The sequence below is a fragment of the Euphorbia lathyris genome, chromosome 6, assembly GCF_963576675.1.
Source record: "Euphorbia lathyris chromosome 6, ddEupLath1.1, whole genome shotgun sequence".
Taxonomy (NCBI): Eukaryota; Viridiplantae; Streptophyta; class Magnoliopsida; order Malpighiales; family Euphorbiaceae; genus Euphorbia; species Euphorbia lathyris.
Window position 1 is genome coordinate 57972774 of NC_088915.1, and position 26224 is coordinate 57998997.

A 26224-nucleotide genomic window follows, 5' to 3' on the forward strand; every position below is an offset into this window, starting at 1 on the left:
GATTCGAAGAGGTATCACTTTTTGCATCTTTTCTTTTTAACAGACACAACCTTTCACTTAAATGTCTTATACATTCCTGTAGGATCAGACTTATTCCATTTTCATTTCATCTTTCTGAATTTCCTTCTCAAATCCTCAATCAATCCTACAGACTTCATTTTCTTCTCTCTCACAGACATGACTAAGTCTTTGAAAAATGTTCGAAAACACACTTCTGCTCATAGCAAGCGTGTTGACATTTCTTCATCGTTATGGTGCATGGTTTCCAATTTATAACCATGACGAAGGGAAACGTTTTCTGCAATTCAGATATGCTCAATTCTTTGGCATGATGTATATGGACGAGTTTCTGAACGAGAAACTCGGGATAAGCGAAGACATTGATCGATATCTTACTAATTTGGGTTGGACCAAATTTGTTTCTATGAAATTTTCTATTATTGGAAATTAGGTTCTGGAATTTTTCTCCACTGTTCGATTCGTCAATAAGAGACGTGTTCGTCTCAGTTTTCGTTGTGAGGGGCAGGTCTTCACTTTTGGATATCCAGAACTACATGATTTTGTCACCGTTGTCGGGGAACACCAAATTTTTGTGTTAAGTGGTCTTGAGGAATTACAAAATGCAAAAATCTCAGTTGAGATTTTCCATGTTTCAGGATTTGGAAATCTCAGCTGAGATTCCGAAAATCTCAGTTGAGATTTTCTGTCTTTTCCAATTTGAAATAACTATAAGGGATTACAGCCATCTGATTTTTAAAATTTCTGTCAGTTGATTCGAAGAGGTATCACTTTTTGCATCTTTTCTTTTTAACAGACACAACCTTTCACTTAAATATCTTATACATTCCTGTAGGATCAGACTTATTCCATTTTCATTTCATCTTTCTGAATTTCCTTCTCAAATCCTCAATCAATCCTACAGACTTCATTTTCTTCTCTCTCACAGACATGACTAAGTCTTTGAAAAATGTCCGAAAACACACTTCTGCTCATAGCAAGCGTGTTGACATTTCTTCATCGTTATGGTGCATGGTTTCCAATTTATAACCATGACGAAGGGAAACGTTTTCTGCAATTCAGATATGCTCAATTCTTTGGCATGATGTATATGGACGAGTTTCTGAACGAGGAACTCGGGATAAGCGAAGACATTGATCAATATCTTACTAATTTGGGTTGGACTAAATTTGTTTCTATGAAATTTCCTATTATTGGAAATTGGGTTCTGGAATTTTTCTCCACTGTTCGATTCGTCAATAAGAGACGTGTTCGTCTCAGTTTTCGTTGTGAGGGGCAGGTCTTCACTTTTGGATATCCAGCACTACATGATTGGTTTGGATTTCCACCCCGAGACATAACTCAACACCATCCTGGAAGGGATATGACTTCTAGAGATATATGGAGGATGTTAACAGGATTTTGGCGATTCAATCCACGTCTTGCCTTCAACAAATCCATCAATTCTAATTCCATGCTGTATCTACATAAATTCCTCTGTCACAGCCTTTTTGGTCGAGTCAGTAGCAATGTTGTGAAAGATATTGATCTCTATGTGGTGGGCGACATTTTCCAAGACAACTCAGTGAACTCCTCGAAGATTCTAATGGAGGGGTTAATTGCTGCTTCCCGTTCGAAGAACCGGAAGATTGGGTTCGCCAACATCATTTGTGGAATAATTTTAGGAGTCAAGGGAACCATTTCTGTTCCTTAGACTGATACAGAACCATTCCCCATTATAGACTACGAGTTCTTGGAGAACGAGGGGCTTGTCAAACGAGTTTTTCGTTCTGGTCCAACATTCCTTTCTGCACCAGAGAGGCAAATCTTCATTCAAACGAAGATTAACAGAGCCAATGCACGTCGTCTGTCATCTACTTAGGGATATAATATGAGTTTCTGTTTTGTTTCCTTATATATATGAGTGTTTATATTTTTGTGTTTATATGAGTAAGATGTTTTTATGTAATATATATTAAGGTATTGTTTATATTTTAGATTATAATAAATAAAAGTGCATTAATTCCTTAGTTTATTTTCTTTTATTTAAGGAACAACCTTTGGTTTTCCTTTAATTTAATGTTTCAGTTTTGTTTATCTCAGTTTCAGGGATTAATATTCACATTAATGTCACTTAATTATAAGAGGAATTGGTTTAGAAGTGTCAAAATCATAAAAAACAGTCCCAATTTTACCCAGAATTTCCAAAATCTCAGTTGAGATTCTGAATTCTCAGTTGAGACAGCAAGAGGACCACTTTCAGCAAAAATTTCGACCACCTACGTACTTGCTGTCGCGACTGAGATTTTGAAAATCTCAGTCGCGACTTGCGACTTCCAGTCACGGGATTAGGGGCGAATTTTACCTCTTTTCCTATTCCTACTCTAAATACTTACCTATTCATCTATCCTAATCAATACCTATTACTTACACCTATTTAAATCACATCTTTTTACACCAATCAATCATCTTTTCTCTTCCCAATACCAAGATTCACTCATCTTCCCCATAAATCTTTACTCTATTCATCTTCTTCTTCCCTAATTCACCACCATTATCTTTTACTCTTCCTTTCATTCTTTCATATTTTCTTCATCTCTTTCACCAAATTTCACAAACAAAAATACCTCGACAAAAGACCGTTGCTAACAAAACTAAGGCCACCGAAGTCAATCGATTACGGGTTCAATATGGAGCACCGTTCGATATTACGACGGAAGCCGAAGGACGCAAATATCGCCGATTTTCTAATAGCCAAATAGAGTTCGTCGACATGCTTTTTCTTGACACCGACACGGTAAACACACTTTCTTTTACCGAGCGTATTGATGAATTTCTTTCCGTTCTTGGTTGGAAACAATTTTCTAGTATGCGTTTTCCTAGTCTTAAATCGCATATTATTGAGTTTTTGGTTACTCTAACCTATGACAAGAAGAAAGGAGTTATCTCTTTTCGGAATGATGGAGTTCGTTATAACGTCGGGTATGCGGCAATGAACCGATGGTTTGGCTTTCCTACTCGGAATTTTTATTCCAAACCAAAGCCTTTTAATTCACACACGGTTTGGCAATCTTTAACCGGTTTAGATGTTTTTAATCCAAAGAATACTTCTAGTAAGTTGCTTAAGGATGATTGTATCTTCTTCTTTCACAAGTTTTTATCATTTTCCTTATTTGGTCGGGTTGAAAGTTCAAAAGTGCAAGTTCGTGATTTGTTTGTGTTGGATAGTATTTTTAAGGGTTTGACCATTGATAGTATTGAGATGATATTTACTAATTTGGTTCGGACTTCCAAGTCTCGCAATAAGCAAGTGCCCATGGGTAATTTAATTACCGACATTGTTTTGGTTGCTCGGGGTGAATTAGTAGATTATCAAAATATGCCTCATGTTGGTTTACCTTCATTGGATCTCACGGCACTACAAAGGGCCAATTTATTGAAGAAAATGGGACCGCCCGCCTTTATCTCTTATGAAGCTCGTACAAGACGTGTTTTTGCTACCTTGGGTGGTGAAGCTTCGAGTTCTCAAGGTTTGGGTGCCCAAGATGATGATGAGGAAGATGAAGAAGAATTTGATGAAGAAGAGGAGGAGGAGCATGTTGATGTTAATGCCACCGAGCAAGCAAATGTGGAACCGAATGAAGAAGAACAAGTTGGATGGCAACGTGTTTTGCAACAAATAAATGAGCATAACCGTCACATGAATTTGCGGTTAGATGAAGTCGTTGCCACCAATACCGAAATGAGTTCGAGGATAAACACGGTGGATGCCAATATCACTACGTTGAGACGTGAGCACAAATCTACTCGTCGCCGGTTGCTATCTTTCTTCCGACGCTAAGGAGTTGAGACTACGTCTTCTCCACCGAGTTCACCTTGATAGGTTTTATCCTTTCCATCTTTAACTCATTTTCGTTATTATTATGTCTTGTTAAATTTGGTACAATATTTTTCATTATGTTTGGTACAATTTTCTTTAGGGTAAATTCTAAAAAAAAAACCCCTGTGGTTTCATGGATTTCCAAAAAAACCCATGTGGTTTGTTTTTACAAAAAAAAGGAGCGTGTTATACGCCGTTACCCGAAAAACGGAAAATGGCTTAACGGTGTTAAAAGTGGTGATGTGGCAAAGGGTAAAATTGGAAAAAGAGATTTTTTTTTATTTTTTTATTTTTCTTTCTTAAAAACCCAGCAATGTTAGGTGCTACAGAAATGGAAGAAGAAGTGAAGAAATTCGAGGAAATAAAGATGGGCGTCAAAGGCTTATCAGATTCCGGCATCACTTCCATCCGCAGATTCTTCATTCATCCACCTGAATCATGACCAGATCTCCATCCAAATCCATCTCTAACATCTCTCACAATTTCTACTATCGATCTATCCGCCATTAATTCCGATCGCGCCAAAATCATCAATCAAGTGAAAGAAGCTGCAACAAATTGGGGCTTTTTCAAATGATCAACCACAGAATCTCTCAATCAGTTCTTAACTCTACTCTGCAATCAATCAGATCCTTCCACGATCAACCTCACGAAATCAAATCGAAATACTATGAACGCGAAGAAATCGACGGAGTCATGTACGCTAGCAACAATGATCTATATCGAACAAAGGCAGCGGCGTGGCATGACTCGTTGCAGATTTGGGTGGGAGCGCCGGCGCCGGTGAAGGCAGAGGAGATAACTGCAAACAAAATTTCTTCGCGTGTTTTGCGTTTTCTTTTACCTGATATATATAAATTAATTAGTTTTGTTTATAATGATTTTAGGTTCTTGTTACCTTAAGAACTGGAAAACTAATATTGAAGATCATCTACTCCTAAAGGCTAAATATCTTGCTGTTAGATTTAGAAATATTCAAAGAGGAGGAGGAGAATAAGGAGAAGGAGAATAAGAAGATCTGTAGAAGAAGAAGAATTTCCAGATTTGTGAAATCTGGAAATTTCCAGATTTCCGGAAATCTGTCCAGATTTTCGGAGAAATCTGGATATTTCCAGAGAAATCTGGGGATTTCCGATTTAAAAAAAAAAGAAAGAGAGGAAGGAGAAGAGAGAGAGGAAGAAGAAAGAGAAGAGAGAGAGGGGAAGAAGAAGAGAAGGAGGAGGAGGAGGAGGAGGAGGAAGAAGAAGAAGAAGAAGAAGAAGAAGAAGAAGAAGAAGGAGAAGAAAAAATAAAAAAGAACAAAAAGTCGTTTTTCCAAATTTACCCTTCGCCACGTCAGCATTTTTAACACTGTTAACCCATTTTCCGTTTTTCGGGTAACGGCGTAACCACGCTCCTTTTTTTTGGTAAAAACAAACCACATGGGTTTATTTGGAAATCGGCCGAACCACAGGTTTTTTTTTTGGAATTTACCCTTTTCTTTATTATTATGTTTGAATGTTATGGTACTATATTTTTCATTTCTAATTCGTATGGTTTATTTCGTACTATTTTTCGTGTTTTATCGCTTTTTTGCACCAATGAGGACATGGTCCAAATTAAGTGTGGGAGGAGATATTTCATATTTATTTTTAATATTAAGTATGAATGAATGCAACGAATGAGAATGAATGCTATTTATTTAAAGTATAAATGCATGTTGTTATTCAATTTTAAGTAAAATATAATATGCAACATTTTCAAAACAAGAAATGCAACATTTTTATATAAAGTGCAACATTTTTCAAAAATTATAGCTATTTTTCATAAATGTAAAATTTTTATTAACTATATATTTCATATGTTTTTAAACAAGTCAACTTTCAAAATAATGTTAAAGCATATTTTAAGGTTATCTTTATTGATAGAAATAATATTTCTATACGGGCAATATTTTTACAAATATTTTTACAAATCTCCGATACGATTTTATAAAAAACGTCTCGAGTAAATGTATATAAGTAAAATTTCTTTAGTTTCAAATCTCTATTTTATATCATGAATTCATGATAAATATAAATCTTATTTTCAATTTTCAATTAGGTTTATAGGCATAAATCAAACTAACAACTTTAGCTTTTTAGCTCGATATGATTTTTCGTCTTACATTAAAAACCAATTGAAGTTTTTAAGGAAACTTTAGCCATAATACATGTTGAATTTCAAGTCAATATATGATGAATGTGCTATTTTTCTTTCCCAATTTTATTTACGTGTTAATTTAATCAAGTAGTCCTATTCTTAACTTTTGGCCACGATTGAAACCAACCTTATCACAATCGAGGTATGAAAGGGAAGAACATTAAGTACCGTTTACTTTTGACCACGATTGCGACCACCCTTATCACGGTCGAGGTATGAAAGGAACGTTAGAAATTAAAGCAAAATTAAACGTGTTTAAAGTTTTAAGTAACGATTGCGTCCACCCATGGCATGGTCGGTACCTCTTAAACGAACACGAAAGCAAATTAATTCATATAAAGTCACGGACGAGACCACCCTTATCACGGGCGTGACTAAGCAAATATATTAAACCTAAGTCCTTAATAAATCTATATTTGTAATAGTTTAGGTTTGGGAAAGGAAATTTTGTGCTTAGAAATGCCTTGAGACGAAAGATTCGAAAAACATGCGTGCTTACACCGTCCCGAATACTTCAATATAAAAATTGAGATACAAGACGAGTAATATATCTCTTTTATACAAGCTAGTTTGATACTTTGCGTATAAATTTACCATGAAAAGTTTATCTTTCGGTTTAACTAATTTAAAGAGGAATATATGGATATATGTTCTATTTATAAAGAGATTGAGTAAAGAACAAATTCAGTGAAATTTTGCTCGGGACTAGCAAAATCTTAAGTGTGGGAGTTTGTTAAGCCCAAAATATACCTAAAATATCATATATAAATACGTTAAATTTACATTGAAATCGTGCTAATTATATTCATTTGGAATACTTTTACGTCTTTATTTACTTCTTTGATGCAAGGTACTTAATTATTTGGTTAAATCCAAATAGGAGCTAAAACGGAGCTAAAATGGAGGAAAAACCTAAAAAATGTACCGAGAATGCATATCAGCCAGAAGAACGCTCAAAGAGGACGAGAAGCAGTCGAAGAGACATGGAGATAACTCTCTGTCGCGACTGAGATTTTCATAATCTCAGTCGCGACTTACGAAAGGCGTCACGGAAGAAGAACGAAATCTTCAACTCGGCCCTGTACCCCCTGTCGCGACTGAGATTTTCAGAATCTCAGTCGCGACAGCGAAGTATTCTGCACATAAATCACATGTTTTAATCCGAGAAACGCGTCTGTTCGTTTGGATAAAAGCGACCCTTCACCAACGGACACGACCCATCATTTACAACCCTTCAACAACTATAAATAAGTGATCCATTTCAGAAATTGAGAGGTTGGAAAATAGTTAGAGAAATTAGAGAGTTGTTATGTTGAAGAAACTCTGACTCAGAAATGAGTTAGAAAGTTAGATTACATTTCTGTGTAAACAAACTTGTTGTACACAAGTTGTTATTAGATTAGTTATAAACACAGTATTAGTTTAGTTTCAAAGGTTGATCAGAGACAAGTTTTCATTCTGGTAGTGGACTGACCAGTCTCTATTCCGAAGATTCAACGAGAAGAATTAACGGCTGAAGTGCATGAGGTCTGACAAGCCTACGGAGTTTGAGGGAAAGATTGACAACCTGGATCTCAAAGTTTTCGTTACAATGCTATCCAAGTTTCTACTTCTCTGTTAACTTGTGAAAATTCACATTTCATTAATGATATACTTATTTATTCAATACATTCTTACTGTTGTTATTTTGATATTGTTCTGACAAAATGATTTTCAAAATGATAAATTGGTGTTTTTATTAAAACGTTCTATTCCATCTTATTCATATAAGAACTTTGTTGAACACTTGACAGATTTAGTTTTTATGGATGCTATGATCGCTGATCGCGGCTTATCAGACATAAAATACTAGTTTGATTAAGGTAGCAATCTGCTCCGATCCAGAGAGATTTCTACGGTTCAAAGCCATTTAATTGAATAAATCCCTATATTATTACATGTACATAATCTTTACAAAGTTAAAGTTGCTTTCTTTGCTTTATGAAAATAAGTTTTATACCTTCTATTTATTCCAATTACGGAAGTATCTGTTTGTAATCAAAATCTCAAGACGGAACTGTTCTCTAAACTCGATATAATATTTCTATCTAATCCTAATTTACCAAAACCAATTACATCAACTAAACGTATTTCATTTATTAAACCTAAACACATGATTAAAACCGAATTAAATAAAGTTTTAATTAAAAAGCGTTCCCTATGGGTTCGATATCTTTTATTACTACAAGCGTATACCGTGAACTTGCGGAAATCGCTCAACAAAATCCAATTTAGAAGAAGGAGCTATTTGTATGAAAAAAAAGAACAGACCCAATGCTTACGAATTTGAACGATTAAGAAGAAAATCAAGAAGAAGAACATTCAAAGTTAATTTCATATGTATTAGAGTTTAAAGGAAAGGAAAATAAAGGAAAAGAAGAACGCAAATCCAAATTGACTAACAGAATCTTCATGAGAATCTAACGGCAAGGACTAAACAGTTCACCGAAAAAAATGTTAGAGACTAAACAATTCACCGAGAAAAATGTCAGGAATTTTATTGTGTTTTTTTAAAATACAGGGACTAAACAGTGTGTTTTATTAAAATATAGGGACTAATAAATTAATTATCCATTAAAATATTTATATTTTTGTATACCAATGTATTAAGTTTTGAATTTTTTTAGAACATCATCTATTCAAAATGGTTTTTTTTTTTAATGAAAGTATTCAAAATGGTTTTAAACCCTGTTATTTGTTTCAGTATTTGTAATTTCAGTTTACATTCAATTTAGTTGAGTAATTTATTATTAATTATAATTATTTATTATTATTAGAATCATTATTAGTTTTATAAGCATTTTATTTTATTATTGTTATTTTTAGGGTTAATTTCAAATATAATCCTTGTGGTTTCAAGTTTTAACAAATAAATACATGTGGTTTGATTTTGAGCAAATAAATGAGTAAATTACATCAATGGTACCTAAACTATATCCTAATTTACAGTTTGGTACCTGAATTACATTTTGTTACAAAAATATACCTAAACTAACGATAATTGGATAATTTAGTACGTTTTACCAGTCACTAACTGGTCAACGTGAAAATTGACCATTTTTTTAAAAAATTGACCAAACTTTTTATATACTCTCATTCTCTCTCCAATTTTTTTCTGCTTTTCCATTGCTTCTTTCTCCTTGATTTTCTTTCTCTAATTTTTTTCTTCTGCACTTGCATTCTCTCTCTTCCATTTCTTCTCTCTCCTCGATTTTCTTTTTCTCTCCAAATTTTCTCTCTAGATCCATCAAAATTACTACAGCTCCAACTTCTGCAAATGAATCGTCTTCTCCAATGGCTGGTTTTTTTTTGAGATGGCAGGCGTTCTACAACTTGCTCAATGAAAGTCTTCTCAAACATTTCTCTGAACAAAACAATGGCTTTTCTCATCACTCTTCACATAATAAACGCCATTCCTCTCATGTGGCAAATACAACAAATCTCTGATTCAGTGAAGTGAGTGGGATAGATTTAATCAATATTAAATAGAATAAAATTCTAAACAGACCTTATAAATCTCACATTTTGGATTTTGGATTTTCGACCAATTGAATTGGGAAAGTTCAGATTATGTAAAATCGAAAAATGGTTACAAAAGTTTTTTTTTTTTCTTTTGACAACGGTTACAAAAGTTTATTAGTTGCATCATTTTATGTCTTCCAGATTGGCAAAGCTGAATTTTGGCTTTTTCAAATTAATTGGAATGGTTTGAATTTACAGGCAATCCGTGTTGAGAATTTTTCCCGATTGCGATAAAACAAAAATAGTAGCACTCGGGTGTTTCTCAAAAATACCCAAAATAATTATCTTTACTATTTTTATCTCTCCCCAAAAATAATTAGACTACCCTCTAAATAAACTCTCAAAAAATTCACAAGGCACAAAGTGCCTCCTCTCACTCCATCTTTCTCAACTCTCCAATCTCTCTTTTTATTTTTCACACAATACTCTCTCCCTCAATCTATTTTTTCTTTATTCTACCCACAACATGTCATTGGCACCCTAAATCTATGGCTTTATATAAGACTTTTTCAACTAATTAGTTGAGAAAGTCAAGGTTTCATATGTGCCATGATTTGTGTCCACAAATCATGGCACAACTTGTTTGACCTTTTTTTTCTTTAATAATACAAATTACATAAACAATTCCCTATTAATATAAATTACAAAAATAGTCCCTAATTAATTAGGACTTCATAACAATTCCCTTTTTTATTTAATTATTTTAAATTAATAGTTAATTTTCTCAACAATTCGCTCAAATTTTCTTTGCCTGACTCTAGATTTTTTAAATTCCCATTATAGCCATATGAAAACATTGACTTTAGTGAGAGAGAAACATAGTTGAGGAGAGAGGAGGAGAGAGATACAGATTTGAGGAGAGAAGGAGATAGATTTGAGGAGTGAGAAATAAATTTAGAGAGAGAAGGAGAGAGAAACACAATAGAAAATCAAAATCTGAAAAAATAGTCAAATAAATTGTTAAATTCGAAATTACTAGTTAGGACCGGTTAAAACTATTAAATTGTCCAGTTATCCATACTTGGAGTATATTTTTGAGACAAAATGTAATTCAGGTACCAAAATGTGAACTTGGACATATTACAGGTACCTTTGATGTAATTTACTCGCAAATAAATACATGTGGCATGCGCCGTTTTTCAAAAACGTGGAAACGGATGATGACGCTGTCTATATGCTGACGTGGCCGAGGGTAATTTAGTCAATAAGAGTCAAATAAATTGTTGTGGTATGCGTGTTTTTGCAAATAGGTACCTGTGGTTTGGATATTTTTGCAAATAGATACCCGTGGTTTGGATGTTTTTGCAAATAGGTACCCATGGTATAACAAACCATAAACAAACGCTTAATTTAGACAAATAGGTACCATTGGTATAACAAACCACAATATTTGCCTAAATTAAGCGTTTGTTTATGGTTTGTTATACCACAAGTACCGATTTGTCTAAATTAAGCGTTTGTTTATGGTTTGGTATACCATGGGTACCTATTTGTAAGAACATCCAAACCACGGGTATCTATTTAAAAAAAATATCCAAACCACATGTACCTATTTGCAAAAACATGCAAACCACAATAATTTATTTAAAATTAACTCTTATTGACTAAATTACCTTCGGCCACGTCAGCATATAGACGGTGTCTTTACCTGTTTCCGTATTTTTGAAAACGGAGCATACCACATGTATTAATTTGCTCGAAATCAAACCACAGGAGTTATATTTGAAATTAACCCTTATTTTTAAAGTTGAGTAGCATTTAGTTGAGGAGTAGTTTAGTTAATTTGGGTCAAAAAGTGAGCATTGATTTTGAGAGCTCTATTGGGATTAGTTTTTAACTAATGCTCCTAAAAGGATGGAAAAGACTATATTATCCCTGGCCAAAAATGTTATTTCCCTCCTATGTCCCAATTAACAATATCCATAATCAATAGCTCTTCCCCATTTATGTTTCTCACTTGGTAAGCTTCATCTTCTACGCCACTTCCCCTTGTAGTTCACCAGGTATGTGTCTTCTTCTTGCTCCTGACTCGATTTCTTTTTACTGGCATGTTTTTACGAAGCCCTGACACTCATCTATCTCTTGGTTTCTCCAGGCTACGATTTTCTCAACTCCCTGTTTAAGGTCAGTTTTGTTCTTCGGATTCATTATCTTTCTTTCTAATTCTGTATTTGGGTTAAAAGGGTTGCTTTAGCGGGTTAGTTCTCAAATTCTGTGATTTTGGTTTTATGCTCAAATTGGTTGCTTCCTGGCAGTTTCTATGATAATTTCACTGTCTTGTTGGATTGAAGAATGGGTTTGCACGAGTTCTTGCGAATGGCCTTTTCTTTTTTAACTTGTACTTTTTGTACCCAGTAAAAAAAAAAAAATCTGTTTTTCTATGTGCAGGTCAATGTTGTATGCGGTCTCTCTCCCTAATACTTGCTCTTTCTGTCCGAGAAATTCTGTTTTTCAGCAAAGGCGTTTGGTTTCTACTAGGCTGTCTGCCCAGGCTACATTGCCAGATAATGGCAATGAAGTTAAAGTAGAGTATACGCCTTGGCTAATTGTTGGACTGGGTAATCCTGGAAATAAGTACCATGGCACCAGGCACAATGTAATTGACTTTTGAAATGAATCTTCTTCATTTTAGTTTTGTTTGATGCTATATTGATTCAGAAAAGTTGTCTCCTCAGGTTGGTTTTGAAATGATAGACCAACTTGCTCAAGCAGAAGGAGTTTCAATGAATACTATTCAATCAAAGGCTCTGCTTGGAATAGGTTCTTTAGTTGAATATTCTTTCTAATGTTTGTTCTTGTTCTATTACTTCTTTTGGCATGTACTGTATGGTTTATTTTTATTCTTTCTGTCATCATCAGTACAGGTTGCATCAAAGAGGTTCCTATCGTTTTGGTAAAACCTCAGTCATACATGAATTTTAGTGGGGAATCCGTAAGTTTCATCTCCTATTTGATAGCTTCATTTGGCCTTGTCATTTTATCTTGTGAAGGCATTTACTTCTTTGCATTTTATTTCTGGTAATGACAATCTGATATGCTTGTATCTAATGTAAATGCATAACTGATATATCTGAGAACATGCTTTATCAGAAATGAAACTATCATAGAAGGTATGGGCTCTAATCCGTTAACTAAGAGGTCTCAACTTTGAGTCCTAGGGTTGCCAGGAGACTTTCTCCTATTTAGGATGTTACCTGCGGGTACAGGACTACCTATGGTTATTCCGAACTATACAGAAGGTGGTAGCAATATCACTACATTGCAAATTATAGCCTTTAGATAATAATCATGATTCTTGATACTGGAAGCTGTTACGATTGACACCTTAAATCAACTCAATGGCATATGCCTGAAGTTTAATAGATTTAAGGATAGAAAATATACTACTAAACTCTATTCTTAGCTTACTTCCATGTTCTAGATTAGTTTTGTTTTTTCGGTGGGGAGGGGGTTTGATGGACGTGAACGCAGTTTATGTATATACAAGGAGCTCTGAGATTTCAAGGAGCAGCTGAAAACACAAGAATTATTGGTTGATTTGGTTTGGAATTGTTAAGTAACTGCGTTTAGTCTCTGTTTTTTTTCTTGTTCTTGGGGAGTAGAGATCAGGGTAATGTTTAAATATAGACTATATAGTTGGCTTATATTTAATATAGTTAAATGGACATGTTTCTTCAACCTTTTCTCACTAACATAGGACTTCTGAGCATCACTTATGTGTAACACCTCCTCCTCTATGACTAACTTTTTCTTTTCTCTCTTTTTTTTTTACTGTTGCCAAGGTTGGACCGCTTGCTGCATATTATAAAGTGCCTCTGCGTCATATCTTACTGGTAAGCTTTATGATACATTAATATGATTAAAAAACAACATGTTGAATTTATCTATAGAACATTAGCCTCATGATTCAGAAATATGAACATGTAGATCTATGATGAGATGAGCTTACCTAATGGTGTCATGAGACTTCAGCCAAAGGGAGGACATGGCCATCATAACGGGTGTGCTTTTATTTATAGTTTTGTCGCATTTTGAAATATAAATTTTAAGTCATTTGTTCTCTGTTTCCGGAAGAATTTGTTCTCAATATAGCTTTTTGCTTTAGTTTATTTTCACTGAGAGCACAATAGTTTCAGTTATGAATTCTTTGTAGATATGAACAGCCACTTTGAGCAAGCTAGTGAAGAGCTTCCACTAGCCTTCACAAAACACTGATCAGGCTCTCAGTGAGTCTTTTCTTATGCTCTTTGATATCTTCAATTACTAGTAAATTGAGGTTCTTTTTCACTTGTGAGAAAGGAGATTTTTCTGCATCAGTTTAATACTGCGTGCTTCATTACCTTGGCATCATTCATAATATCAGTAAAAATGTAAAATCAGTGAAGAAACTAGGGTTAAGAAAAATGACACGTAGGTTTGAGTATGTCCATGTGATAGCTACATCTGGATGATATTGTATAGGCTTGAGGATTACATTAGTGCTATCATTTTTCTAAGTAAAAAATTTACCATTACACCGAGATTCAATTCATAGAGTGATAAAAACTTGCAAGCTTTTTGCATATTTTAGTTGCCTTAATAAAGAAAAATAAGTCATATATATTATTATATTGACAGTAGAGTAGACCTAATATCGTGAGATTGAAAAGAACACGAGATTTCTGACATTTATTGTCAAAGAACTAAACTACATGATACTTTCATGAACTAATAATAGCTATATTACTGTGGTTTTTTTCTTCCATGCTTTCCACATCTCTATCTCCCGTAAGTTGTTTGATTTCAATGAGTATCTGAAAATCGGGTTCTTATTTTATTTTGAATGAACATCTTATTGTATTCTGGCTCGCTTTTTTTTTTTCTACCTTAATTAATACAAGATCAATGATTCTCGATTTTCTGTTAGGCATCATTGAAAAGTATTATGCATAAGCCCGATCTGATGGCTGACTTGGTAACATGAATATGATAACTAGCAGATGATTTTCTCTACATAGTTTAATATATTGGTTGGACCAATGCTTTGGTGTTGAGTTGACTCTGAGCAATTAGCTTAATACAAGTTTAGAGTAAGGCTTTTGGTTATCCATTTTTGTAAGTCTAATGACCAGTTCGACTGATGTTTCTCTTTCTTATTTGAACTGGCTATGGTTAGCATATCTAGTATTATCTACTTAGGGAAATGCAGTATTCTCTGAAAAGGTGTAGGAAAATATCTTATTATGTTGAGATGGATGTGTGGTCATACGAGAAAGGATCGGGTGAGTAATGAAATAATTAGGACAAAAGTAGGGGTTACATTATTGGGAATAAAATGAGGGAAAACCGACTAAGGTGGTTTGGCCATTTAAGACGAAGAGCGCTAGATGCGCCGGTTAGGAGGACTGAAGAGTGGCAAAGGGATGTAATGGTGAGGGGTAGGGGAAGACCTAAGAAAACTTGGAAGAGGGTGATCGAGAGTGATATGAGTTTATTGGGGATTGAGGAAAATATGGTAGTGGATAGGAGGGAGTGGAGGGAGAGAATTTATGTTGCCGACACGACTTGATTTCACGGTTTTATATGATGGTTCATGTTAGCCGACCCCGAACCATTTCGGGACTAAGGCTTTGTTGTTGTTGTTGTATGTGCTATGATTCTACGCATATTGTCTGTTAGCAATGTACTACACTGGTTTTATGTAGAGGACAACTAAATGATGAACTTTCTTGAACAGCGCTATGTTTCTACAAATCAAATTAATAAGTATATATACCTTAGTACAATTTTCTTCTAGGCTTTAGCTTTACGATTTTCCTGTTCCTGTTCGCTTCAATTATATCTTCCAACTTGGGTGGCACCTGTTTCATACTTTATTAATTTTTCAGAAAAGAGCAAGTGTAACAACTATACCACTGCATCTCAATTCTCAGGAATATAGAGTTATCTAGAAGATCTCACTTATTGAGAATATTCATTACCTTGGTAATTCAATTTCTTCATTTGTGGGGGCAATACCAAGTCCATCTAGATTAAGTCAAATTTCTGTAACATATCCAATCTCCATCCTGTATAGATAGTTGTCCCATGTTTAGGGATGTTTTTACAGCTGTAGAAATTTGTAACTGCCGCGCAGGTCAATAGTAACTATTCCAATTTAGAGTCCTCTTTTCTATGGAAAACGTATCAGAATTATATTGAATGAGTTACACATTAGGAAAAATTCAAGCTGAATTTTCAACTATGTTAACTGTAATCCCTTAATCCATGTGAAAAAGCAAAATGGATTATCTTTATGAGACAAAAGGATCATACTTGAGATGGTCTTCGTATTGTAGCATCTGTACTAGATAATGTTGAGTAGAAATTTTTGCATCTCAACTTGACATTGAAAACACTTCCTACATTAGTTTCTTCTAAATGAAAACCAGCATGAAATTTAATCTTCAATAGCTTGTTGCAGTGTTAAGAATGTGATGGAACATTTGGATGGTTGCCGTGAATTTCCTCGACTATGTATAGGTATTGATTACATGCCTTTGAAGAGTGTTACTTACATTTTCCTATTTAGTTTTTGAACAGATATGACTTGCATTTTCTGTGACAATAATGCAGGCATTGGAAACCCACCTGGCAGCATGGACATGAGAGCTTTTCTTCTACAGAAATTTAGCACAACAGAGAGAGAACAAGTAGGTGGCTGGAAAATACTTGTCATATCTCTCTTGCCATGTATCTTGGTTTCTCTTGAAGTTTTGAAATTGGGTGCTTTGTACTTGACAGATTGATGCAGCATTAGAACAAGGGATTGAGGCTGTGAGGACCTTGGTACTCAACGGATTCAGCCAGATTATCACTAGATTTAATCTGGGCCAGAAGTACAAGTTTCACAAAGTTTGAATGCAACACATTTTTCACCAACACTTGTGTTCGGATTTCCTGCCTTTTCTTCGGATCAAAGATTTGTAACCAAATTATCTTAAAAATCAATAAAAAAGGAAAAATTTCCAAATCCTTGTGTTAGATTTTATTTTTCTTAGTGCCATATTGTAGCTGGTTAAGGTTTTACTAGGGACCCAAGACCTTTTTTTTTCAATCCTTGAATCCTTAGTCCAACTGCTACATTTTTTTTAAGTCAAGTTTTAAGTGCATAATCACAATTCAAAAATCATAAAATTAATCGGGAATTAATCTTTTTGACATGTTGCGAGCGTTTTGATACATAATGGAAAACGGAATGTGTCTCTTATTTTATGCATCAAATGTTATTGAGAAATATGGAGTTCAATAATGGAATTAAACAAGAATATACAGTCATTGGGAAGTTGGGCAGTTGAATTCTTGGGTATTTAGGCCATATATATATATAACCCTACCCATATTTACTAGACTATTTTTTTACCTGAGATATAGTTTTTGACTGTGTGACTGTCTATGGATGCTCAATCAATACAAAATTAAAGTAGTCCGTTTATTGCTCTTTGTAGTCTATTTTCTTTCATTTGTGTATATGGGTTAGAGGTTTTATTCATTTTTTATTTTCGTGATATATTTGTACTTTTTAAATTAATGGAATGATATGACCTTTTATCAAAAAAAAAAAAAAAAAATTTAATATGCGTACAACTATATAATCAATAATAAAGGATTGAAATGATATTTTTTTTATTGGACTGTTTGTGAAGGAAACCCCGTGGGAATAATAGAGTCAAATTTAGTTGCTTATTCCCATCTTTTTGACTTGTTTATCTTTCTTTTTATTGTATGAATCTAAAGAGGAAGTTCAACTTCAAATACCTGATACCACCTGCTTTATTTTCCTTTTCATCGCTTTCTTTTTCTACCGTATAATAAAACTTGTTGTTATCAATTAAACTCCACTTTCTTATTTATACATTACATAATTTTTTTTAAAGAATGATGATTCCTTTGTTTCATTCATAATAAAAATACTGCATCTCATCTCGATGTAAGTAATTAAAAAATTATAATGAATTTGTATATTTAGACCGTTTTGAAAACTGTTTTTAACACACATCAAAAAAACACAGTTCACTCATAATGAATTTCTTAATCAGATCAATGTGATGACGAAACTCTTGTATTAAAATTGAGTGGTCACCATTATTAAAAAGTGTATGTTAAGTGACTTTTATGTTAAGTGTTGAAGTTGAGTGCCATTCTGTTAAAAAAAAAAAAAAAAAGAAAACTGAGTGGCCATATGTGCAATTTACCCTATATGTTTTTTCCTTTTGGTCTATGACTTTACCTTCAAGTGAAAGTCTTTTTTAAGAGTTGTGTTACCTAGTTGTAAATAACAATTAGCATATCTCCTTACAAAAAGTCATTGACTTTTGCACAAATAGTGTTCAAATTTTGGAATGTTATGACTAACTAGTCGAACTTGAGTTGAGGTCGATATATTAGATATTGTATCACGTGTAGGTCATGTGACCGAATTGCCTTCTACTCCTCTATAAATATTGAATAGCAGTTATATCCAGCTAATATGTTGTCCTGTTCCGAATATATAATGCAATTATTGAATATCTTCTCTTCTTTCAGGAAAAAAAAAAGTTCATCTTCTCTTCTCACCTATAAATCATAAAATAGAAGTTGAATGAGCTTATTAAATTTCATTATAATTGGGACAGTTTCTCAAGTTGCTGCATAAAATATAATGAAAATGATGTGTGGATCAGTTGACTGTTACGGCCAAAAACCATGAAAGGATATAGCAATAAAATATAGTTTACAGTTCATACTAATCATCTTGAACACTTCTTCTTCTTCAATACAAACATCATGGCGCAACTAACTTTCTAATTCCATACCAAACCATGGCAATAGTCACTCAAATTTTACAGATCATGTTTGGCTCAATTATTATTTTATTGATCATATTCAAAGTTCAAGCACAACCACCACCACCTGGCCGTCTTCCTCAGGTTGAAGGTAAATCAATGAAAACTCTCTACCTCTTCGTCTCCAACCCTAACAAGTGCAATTAGTAAAGAAAGTGACGAGCTTGCTATGTATATGTGCAGTGGATGCTCTGAGAGAAGTAGCAGCCCAATTAGGCAAGAAAGATTGGAATTTTCAAGTGAATCCTTGCGGTAATGATGTAACCTGGGTCACTCCACCCTCCAATGACAACCCATTGTACGGCAATACTCTATTATGCAATTGCTCCTCCTCCTTCCCTGCCGGTGAATGCCATGTTGAAACCATGTAAGATCAATCCTCTGATTCCTAATTGCTCATGTTCTATTCCTGTTTCTTCATATTCTAATTGAAATTCGAGTCACATCATTTAGAAATCGAATCCCTTTCTTGTATGTTTGTAATACAGATTTCTCAGAGGGCAAGATCTTGCTGGTGTGCTGCCTCGTGCAATTGTGAAACTACCTTACCTCAAGAAACTGTGAGAACTGAGAGGCTTGTTTGATTACAATCATTTTATATACAAATTTTACTGAAATGTTTGATTCAACATCTGGTTTTACAGTGATCTTACTCGGAACTATCTTAGTGGGAACATACCAAGTGAATGGAATACTACCAAGCTCGAATTTTTGTAAGAAATGTTTGGATCAATGTTAAAATACCTAATACATGCTCACTCATACTGATAAAAAAACACAATGCATATGCTGCAGGTCTGTTGCTGTCAACCGCTTGACAGGACAAATCCCTAGCAGTTTTGCAAACATTACCACGCTTACGGCATTGTATGAAATCTGTATCTATCCCTCTTTTATACTGTATGAAAGAATTTGAGTTTTATTAGTATTTGATTAATCTTGGGAGATAATTTTTTTATTCAGCTCCATTGAGAACAATCTATTTTCTGGAACTCTTCCACCTCAGATAGGAAACTTGGTTAATATGGAGATTCTGTAAGTCCCTTGAAACTGTTCTATCAGAAATGTTTTCTCTCATTAAATATAAGAATATGGAGTAATTTGACTTTGTTGCTTACAGTATTCTTAGTGCAAACAATCTCACTGGAAACTTACCTCAGACTTTATCTAGTTTGACCAAACTAACACAGCTGTAAAATCCTTGATCCTTTGATAATGTTGTACTGCTTTCATGTTTTAGTATTGAACCATTTAATCTAGTTTTGTATTTGGTCATATGCAGAAGGATTAGCAGCAACAACTTTACTGGAAAAATACCCAGTTTTATTGAAAACTGGAAAAATATCCAGAAATTGTATGTGATATTTCCCTTTCTTTAATTCTCAATCCATGCAATGTCACTGTTGTTCGTCAGAAATGTTAAACGGGTTTAAATGATTTGCTGACAGAGAGATTCAAGCTAGTGGTCTTGAAGGGCCAATTCCTTCTAACATTTCTGCTTTGAGTAATTTAACTGAATTGTAAGTTATTTGTTTTGATTATATTAATATTCTTGCAGTCTATTACTCTAGCAAATCAGCCAACAATTTTTTTTCTCTCTAAATTACGCAGAAGGATAAGTGATTTACATGGAGAAGGATCAGAGTTTCCACGCTTAGAAAACATGACCGGGATTACCTTACTGTGAGCCACTATTACAGTTGATGGTTATTATAAAATGGAAAATATTATACCTTCATTCAATACTCGAGCTTATATGAAGATAATTTATGTTTCAGGATGCTGAGGAATTGCAATATATCAGGACGGATCCCACCTTATGTAGCTTCAATGCCAAACCTGAAAATCTTGTAATATTTTTTCTCTCTGTCTCTCAATTTTGTTTTCCTCAAAGCTATGAACTCCTATTGTAACTAGTTATCCTAGCAGACAATTTTAAAACACTTTTGTTATCATAGACATCTGCGGTTTGGCTAAACTACCTCCTTTTCCTGCAGAGATCTCAGTTTCAACAGATTAGATGGAAATGTTTCAATAGATCTTCAAGGTCTGACAAGCTTGGAGAATGTGTGAGTATTATATGAGGTTCTAAGGGTGACTTCATGTCATCAAGCTATCCAAGTTTCATATTTCAAATTTGTCACTGATAAATCGACAAATCGCCACATTGCTCATGTAGCATTTGATATTAGTAACTTAACAATGTACTTTGCTTACACATAAACATTGCTTTAGAATCAAATTCTGTATGATTGCCTTTGGAATTTGACTTTACAAAGGATGCTTTATCCCTCCTATAGCCATCAGCATGTAATAAATTCCTAATGATATCAGATCATTAATGAAAATGTGCACTTCATTTACAAATTCCTCTGTTACTCTTCGAAACCTTGCAAGAATAATAATGCTTAAGATGCATGGCAAAGCATTCTTCTTCCTGTTTCCCCTGGTATATGTGAAAAAAGCATATGATATTAGCAATCTGGAATTCATAAATTCAGTTGGTGTGGCTTTGTCATTGTCTAATAGAGACGTTTGATCTGGAATGAACAGGTATCTGACAAGCAACTTGCTTTCTGGACCTCTCCCAGATTGGATCAAGAATGGAGATACTCGCGCGTACGTTTTCTGCTTTCTTAAATCCTATGTCAGTTTTTCGCTGATGTCAAATAAAATACATTTAGTTCATTACAGTAATTCATGCATGTATAATTACATAATTTATGCGTGTTTACATTATTTTTAATCTGTAATTTCCAAAGTTGGAAAAAGTGCACCTTCTTAATGTAAGTCACAGCTTCCACCATCTATATGGGATATGACAAGTCAACTCTTTTGACCAAATGTTTGAATTTGCTTTTTGCTTTTCGTGGAAGGATAGGGAGATTTGGATTTCGTAGCTAAAACTTTTGTATGGTATCAAACATTTGATAAGTCCAGAATTTGCTTGGTGGTTCAAGTTCTTATACATGTCTGTGATTAGAAATAATAGCAAACTGTGATTTTCTATCAAGTCCACATGATAAAGTATCAATATCTGGAGAAAATCATGTTTATAGTATTGAACTTTTCTTGCAGTGACATAGACCTTTCTTACAATAACTTTTCTGAAAGCTCATTGCCAAATACTTGTCGAGATTCACTGTAAGTAAAGACTTTTATTCGACATATTTTCTCCATTTGAGAATGTCAGCTTACTTCAAACTGTCTGAAACTTGTTTCTTTTTTTTTTCTTTGATCCATTAGAAATTTGTTTCGAAGCACTTCAGGAGGGAACATTTCGTAAGATTCTTCTTTCTATATTCTCCTTTTTCTACACACATACATATTCTCTTTGTTAACGTAACTATCTTTATCTTCTCTTTCTAGAAAATCTGCTGGGTGCCTCAATAACTTTGCTTGTTCGAAAGGTTGTTTTACATTTTCATCAAAATGCTTGTACATGCTCTGATAAATTTGAGGCCTTGAAGAATGTAGAGAAAGAGGAAAACAATAACTTGGTTTTGTTGATTTTATCCATGTCACTTCGATGATGCTTTTACTTGTGCCTAACTTATTTATTATGTTAAATCTCTGTACAGACAGGTATTCACTGCATATCAATTGTGGTGGAGGTGCAACAACCGTTGGGGGAATTGCCTATGAAGCAGATGAAGAGGCAGGAGCTGCAGCAAGATATGTTCCAAATAGGGAAACTTGGGAACTTAGTAATACTGGACATTTCTGGGATAAAAACAGATCCTCAAGCGACTACTTTGCACAAAACTCGTTGACCCTCACAATGAACACTCCTGCATTGTACACGAGGGCACGTCTCTCTCCCCTTTCCCTTACTTACTACATTCGTTGTTTAGGGACTGGGAATTATAATGTGAAGCTTCATTTTGCTGAGATAACATTTACAAATGGGACATCCTTCCAAAGTCTTGGAAGACGGATATTTGATGTTTATATCCAGGTAATCAATTTTATTTATGTGCTCTATCAGTAACTGAAGAGGGTTTAGCTAAATCTATATGTTGTAGGAAAAACGTGTGTTGAAGGATTTCGATATTGTAAAGGAAGCACAAGGGGTAGATAGGGTGGTTATTCAGAATTTTAAAGCAGCTGTTAAAGAGGGAACTTTAGAGATCCGCTTTCATTGGGCTAGCAAAGGCACAACAACTTCCCCAAGGAGAGGAATATATGGTCCTCTCATATCTGCAATTGATGTTGAATCTGGCAAGTTCTATCTCTTCTATGTGAGAATTTGTTCATTTTGTTAAATGAATATTACTGTAATCTGACAATAACTGGTCTTGCTTTTCTAATTTCATAGACTTCAAGCCTCCCATTTCTAGTGAAGAAAAAAGGAAGAAACTCATTATTGCTGGAGCTGTAGTTTTACCAGTGTTGCTCATACTCATTATCATTGCTATTCTGTGGTGGAAAGGTTATTTGGGAGGCAAAGAAGAAAATGGACGAGGTAACGACTATAAACTAAATAAAGTTTAATAAAACCAATTGTCAAAATGAATTTCCAGCTGTGATAACAACTGAGCAATTTCACAAATTTTCACTACCTGATCAGAGTGATGAGAGTTTTAGGAGAAAAGGTCATTTGGTACATTTAGTTAAAAGCCATCAGCCTTTGATCTAAAACTTCTGGACTAAGAATAATGACAAAATTTTCAGAAGTTTCCTCAAACACACGAAACTTATTTTAGCCATTTTGAGATCTGCAACATATAGTTTCTATATCTCATGGGACAAGAGATGAATAGAGAATCTTTCAGTCAAGTGTAACTGTTCAGAAGTTCTAGTGCTTCTTTCACTTTTTAAACTCTTCCTTCTGTTGCTTCTGCAGAACTATTAGGTGTAGATCTGCAAACTGGTGTTTTCACCTTCAGACAAATTAAAGCTGCTACTCACAACTTTGATCCAGCTAACAAGGTTGGAGAAGGCGGCTTTGGAGCAGTCTACAAGGTAAATAGAACCTGATCATTCTTTACAAATAGTATTGCATTGCTTCTTTTTTTGGCCTTATTTTCACTTAAATCTACAATGTTCTTATCCAGGGAACACTATCAGATGGTACTATAGTTGCTGTTAAGCAGCTCTCCTCAAAATCAAAGCAGGGAAACCGAGAATTTTTAAACGAAGTGGGCATGATTTCTGCTTTACAGCACCCAAATCTTGTTAAATTGTATGGATGTTGTGTTGAACGGAATCAATTGGTGTTGGTATATGAATATATGGAAAATAATAGCCTTGCAAATGCATTGTTTGGTAAGTCTACAGCTCCGTTTTTAATATGAAATTTGTCCAACTTGATCAGAAACACTCAAACTATCATATGAAGTAGGAGATTTGACCTTATTGATTTCTCTTTTATGTTGGCTATATGCACAGAGGAAAGTGGTTTGGACTTGGACTGGCCTACAAGGAGAAGAATTTGTATCGGCATAGCAAAAGGTCTGGCTTTCATGCATGAAGAATCTGCACTAAAGATTGTTCATAGAGACATAAAAACAACTAATATTCTTCTAGATAAGGGTCTAAACCCTAAGATTTCTGATTTTGGTTTGGCCAAGCTTGATGAAGAGGAAAATACCCACATCAGCACTAGAGTTGCTGGAACTATGTGAGCCTCACTTTTCTTTCAGCATTTCTTGATCCTTTCACCATTCTCAAGTGAAAAGCTCTAGGATATCGTTAGGAATTCGGTACTTGCTACGTTTTTTACTTGTTCAAATGAAGCTCATATCACATAATTTAAACATTTGTTATTGTGCAGAGGATACATGGCACCAGAATATGCACTGTGGGGTTACTTAACCTATAAGGCAGATGTTTACAGTTTTGGAATTGTTGCATTAGAAATTGTTGTTGGCAAAAACAATATGAAATATCGACCAGATGAAAATTTCTTCTGTATCCTAGACTGGGTAAGATCTCTGTCAAGTTCGCGTTTTGCTCAACATTTTTCTTGTCAGCTATGCTAATTACTGCTTGATACTTATTTTCAGGCTCTTGTTTTACAACAAAAGGGGGACCTAATTGAGCTAGTTGATCCAAGACTAGGGTCCAAGTTCAACAAGGCAGAAGCAGTTAAAATGATCAAAGTAGCGTTACTATGCACAAATACTTCTCCTGCACTTAGGCCTACAATGTCCGAAGTAGTAAGTATGCTTCAAGGAAAAGCTGCTATTCCTGAATTCATCATGGGTCCAAGTATGTTCGGTATAGAATCTTTAGCAAACAAATTAGATCAAAGTTCAGATCAGAGCTCAAGTGAAATTGCCTCTCTCATTCATTCATCTGCGCCATGGACTGGTGCTTCATCTATTCATTCATCCATTTAATCATTTATTCTTTCTAGTAAATATTCATGTTTATGGCATTTGATGGTTACCCATTTTTAACTACAATTGAACCATTATAGAGAAAACACGCCATGTAAATATAGAGGAAAAGCTTAGTTTGCTAGCAATTGAAGATAATAATTGACATTACTGAATTTTCCAGAAGAGTTCTTGAAGGTTATAGTTGTATGTATCTGATTGGATTCTATTGTAATTAGCTAATGGCTTCATGCTTAACAATTTGTTCATATGTGTGTAATTACCTTGATATGGAGATAAGTTAGCAATCCGAGTGACGAGAGATATAACCACAGCGGAGGCTAAGTTGGTACCTTAACAAGGTTGTCTGTCTTCACTATCGTTTCTGAGGAACAATCTTCATCAGTTCCGTACTCATCATCATTCCTGCTCACAATATCATAACTGACAGCATTCGATCTCTTTCCGGTTGAATTGCTGCCGGATCGTATGCAGGGAATGAGGCTGGCAACAGCCTTAGCGATTGCAAAATCATCTGTTGAATATGGGATATGGAATGAAGGAGCCTTTATCTTGTTCTTGCCTCCCACAACTTTTATCACTTCGGACATGGTAGCTCTCAGTGTAGGAGATGGATTTTTGCATACTATGGAGCCATATATCCTCTGTGAAAACAGTAGATGTATATAACCATCCAACATAAGGCTCTCATTCCTTACTCCAACAAAAACAAAAGAAAAGGAAAGAACAAAACAAAAGAAAAGGAAAGAACCTCACAACCAGTAGGTAGCTAGAGGTTTCACCACTCCACCACAACCTAGTGGTTATTGAGTTAATTTACTTTTAATCATTTGGTTATTGAGTTAATTTACTTTTAATCATTGTAAGACTAGTAAAACTTCTATGTCGTTTGATTAGAAGTCAATTACTTAATAATTTTCAATTTTAAGAACCTACTTCCATCGCATCATTGAATTTACAAAAGCAATGTTAAAATTAACTGCTGAATTTTTCACAAACATTAACAGAAAAAACCCATACCATTAATTAATTAATTAATTAATTATTTTGTTAATAGTGTGAAATACATAACAAAAACCACATACATTCTTTTTTTATACTTTTCCATAAGGTATTTGATTTTGATATTATTTTATAGCCTAATGTTTCAAAGTAGACTTGTTCACGGGCTCAGGTACCCGCCAGCGGTCCGCCCAGATCCGTGTTTCTAGATCGGACTTGGACATGAAAATTTGTTTCTAGGCACAGGTCCGCTAAAACCCGTTTTTTTTTTTTTGCGCGGCTTGGGATTTAATAAAAGGGAAATTTACATAGAAATTCACTTTTGAAAAACTATCTACAATTAGGTCAAGTCACAATTTTAAATTATGTCAAACTAATAAAATCATTAGTTTTAAAGATTAAAGTTTATAAATTAG

At 34.3% G+C, this 26224-nt stretch overlaps 2 protein-coding genes across 2 annotated transcripts; both read left to right on the top strand.

Annotated features, from left to right (window-relative positions):
- The first annotated feature begins 11521 nt into the window (after positions 1 to 11521).
- On the top strand, positions 11522 to 16666 carry LOC136231977 (chloroplastic group IIB intron splicing facilitator CRS2-B, chloroplastic-like). Its single transcript, XM_066021013.1, has 10 exons — positions 11522 to 11622; positions 11715 to 11743; positions 12008 to 12215; positions 12295 to 12379; positions 12484 to 12551; positions 13402 to 13452; positions 13547 to 13620; positions 16062 to 16120; positions 16214 to 16290; positions 16382 to 16666. Exons 3-10 carry the CDS (start codon positions 12012 to 12014, stop codon positions 16496 to 16498), a joined length of 735 nt encoding a protein of 244 aa, XP_065877085.1. The 5' UTR covers positions 11522 to 11622; positions 11715 to 11743; positions 12008 to 12011; the 3' UTR covers positions 16499 to 16666.
- A 1452-nt stretch (positions 16667 to 18118) lies between these two features.
- LOC136231975 (probable leucine-rich repeat receptor-like serine/threonine-protein kinase At3g14840) lies at positions 18119 to 24951 on the top strand. The gene is made up of 24 exons (XM_066021011.1): positions 18119 to 18553; positions 18646 to 18829; positions 18951 to 19022; positions 19107 to 19175; positions 19258 to 19329; positions 19426 to 19497; positions 19583 to 19654; positions 19745 to 19816; positions 19911 to 19982; positions 20074 to 20145; positions 20241 to 20312; positions 20460 to 20531; positions 21016 to 21081; positions 21541 to 21606; positions 21709 to 21744; positions 21832 to 21872; positions 22044 to 22420; positions 22488 to 22683; positions 22781 to 22927; positions 23309 to 23427; positions 23520 to 23730; positions 23854 to 24085; positions 24239 to 24389; positions 24471 to 24951. The coding sequence occupies exons 1-24, from the start codon at positions 18439 to 18441 to the stop codon at positions 24804 to 24806; spliced, it is 2994 nt and encodes a 997-aa protein (XP_065877083.1). The 5' UTR covers positions 18119 to 18438; the 3' UTR covers positions 24807 to 24951.
- Positions 24952 to 26224: the final 1273 nt, after the last annotated feature.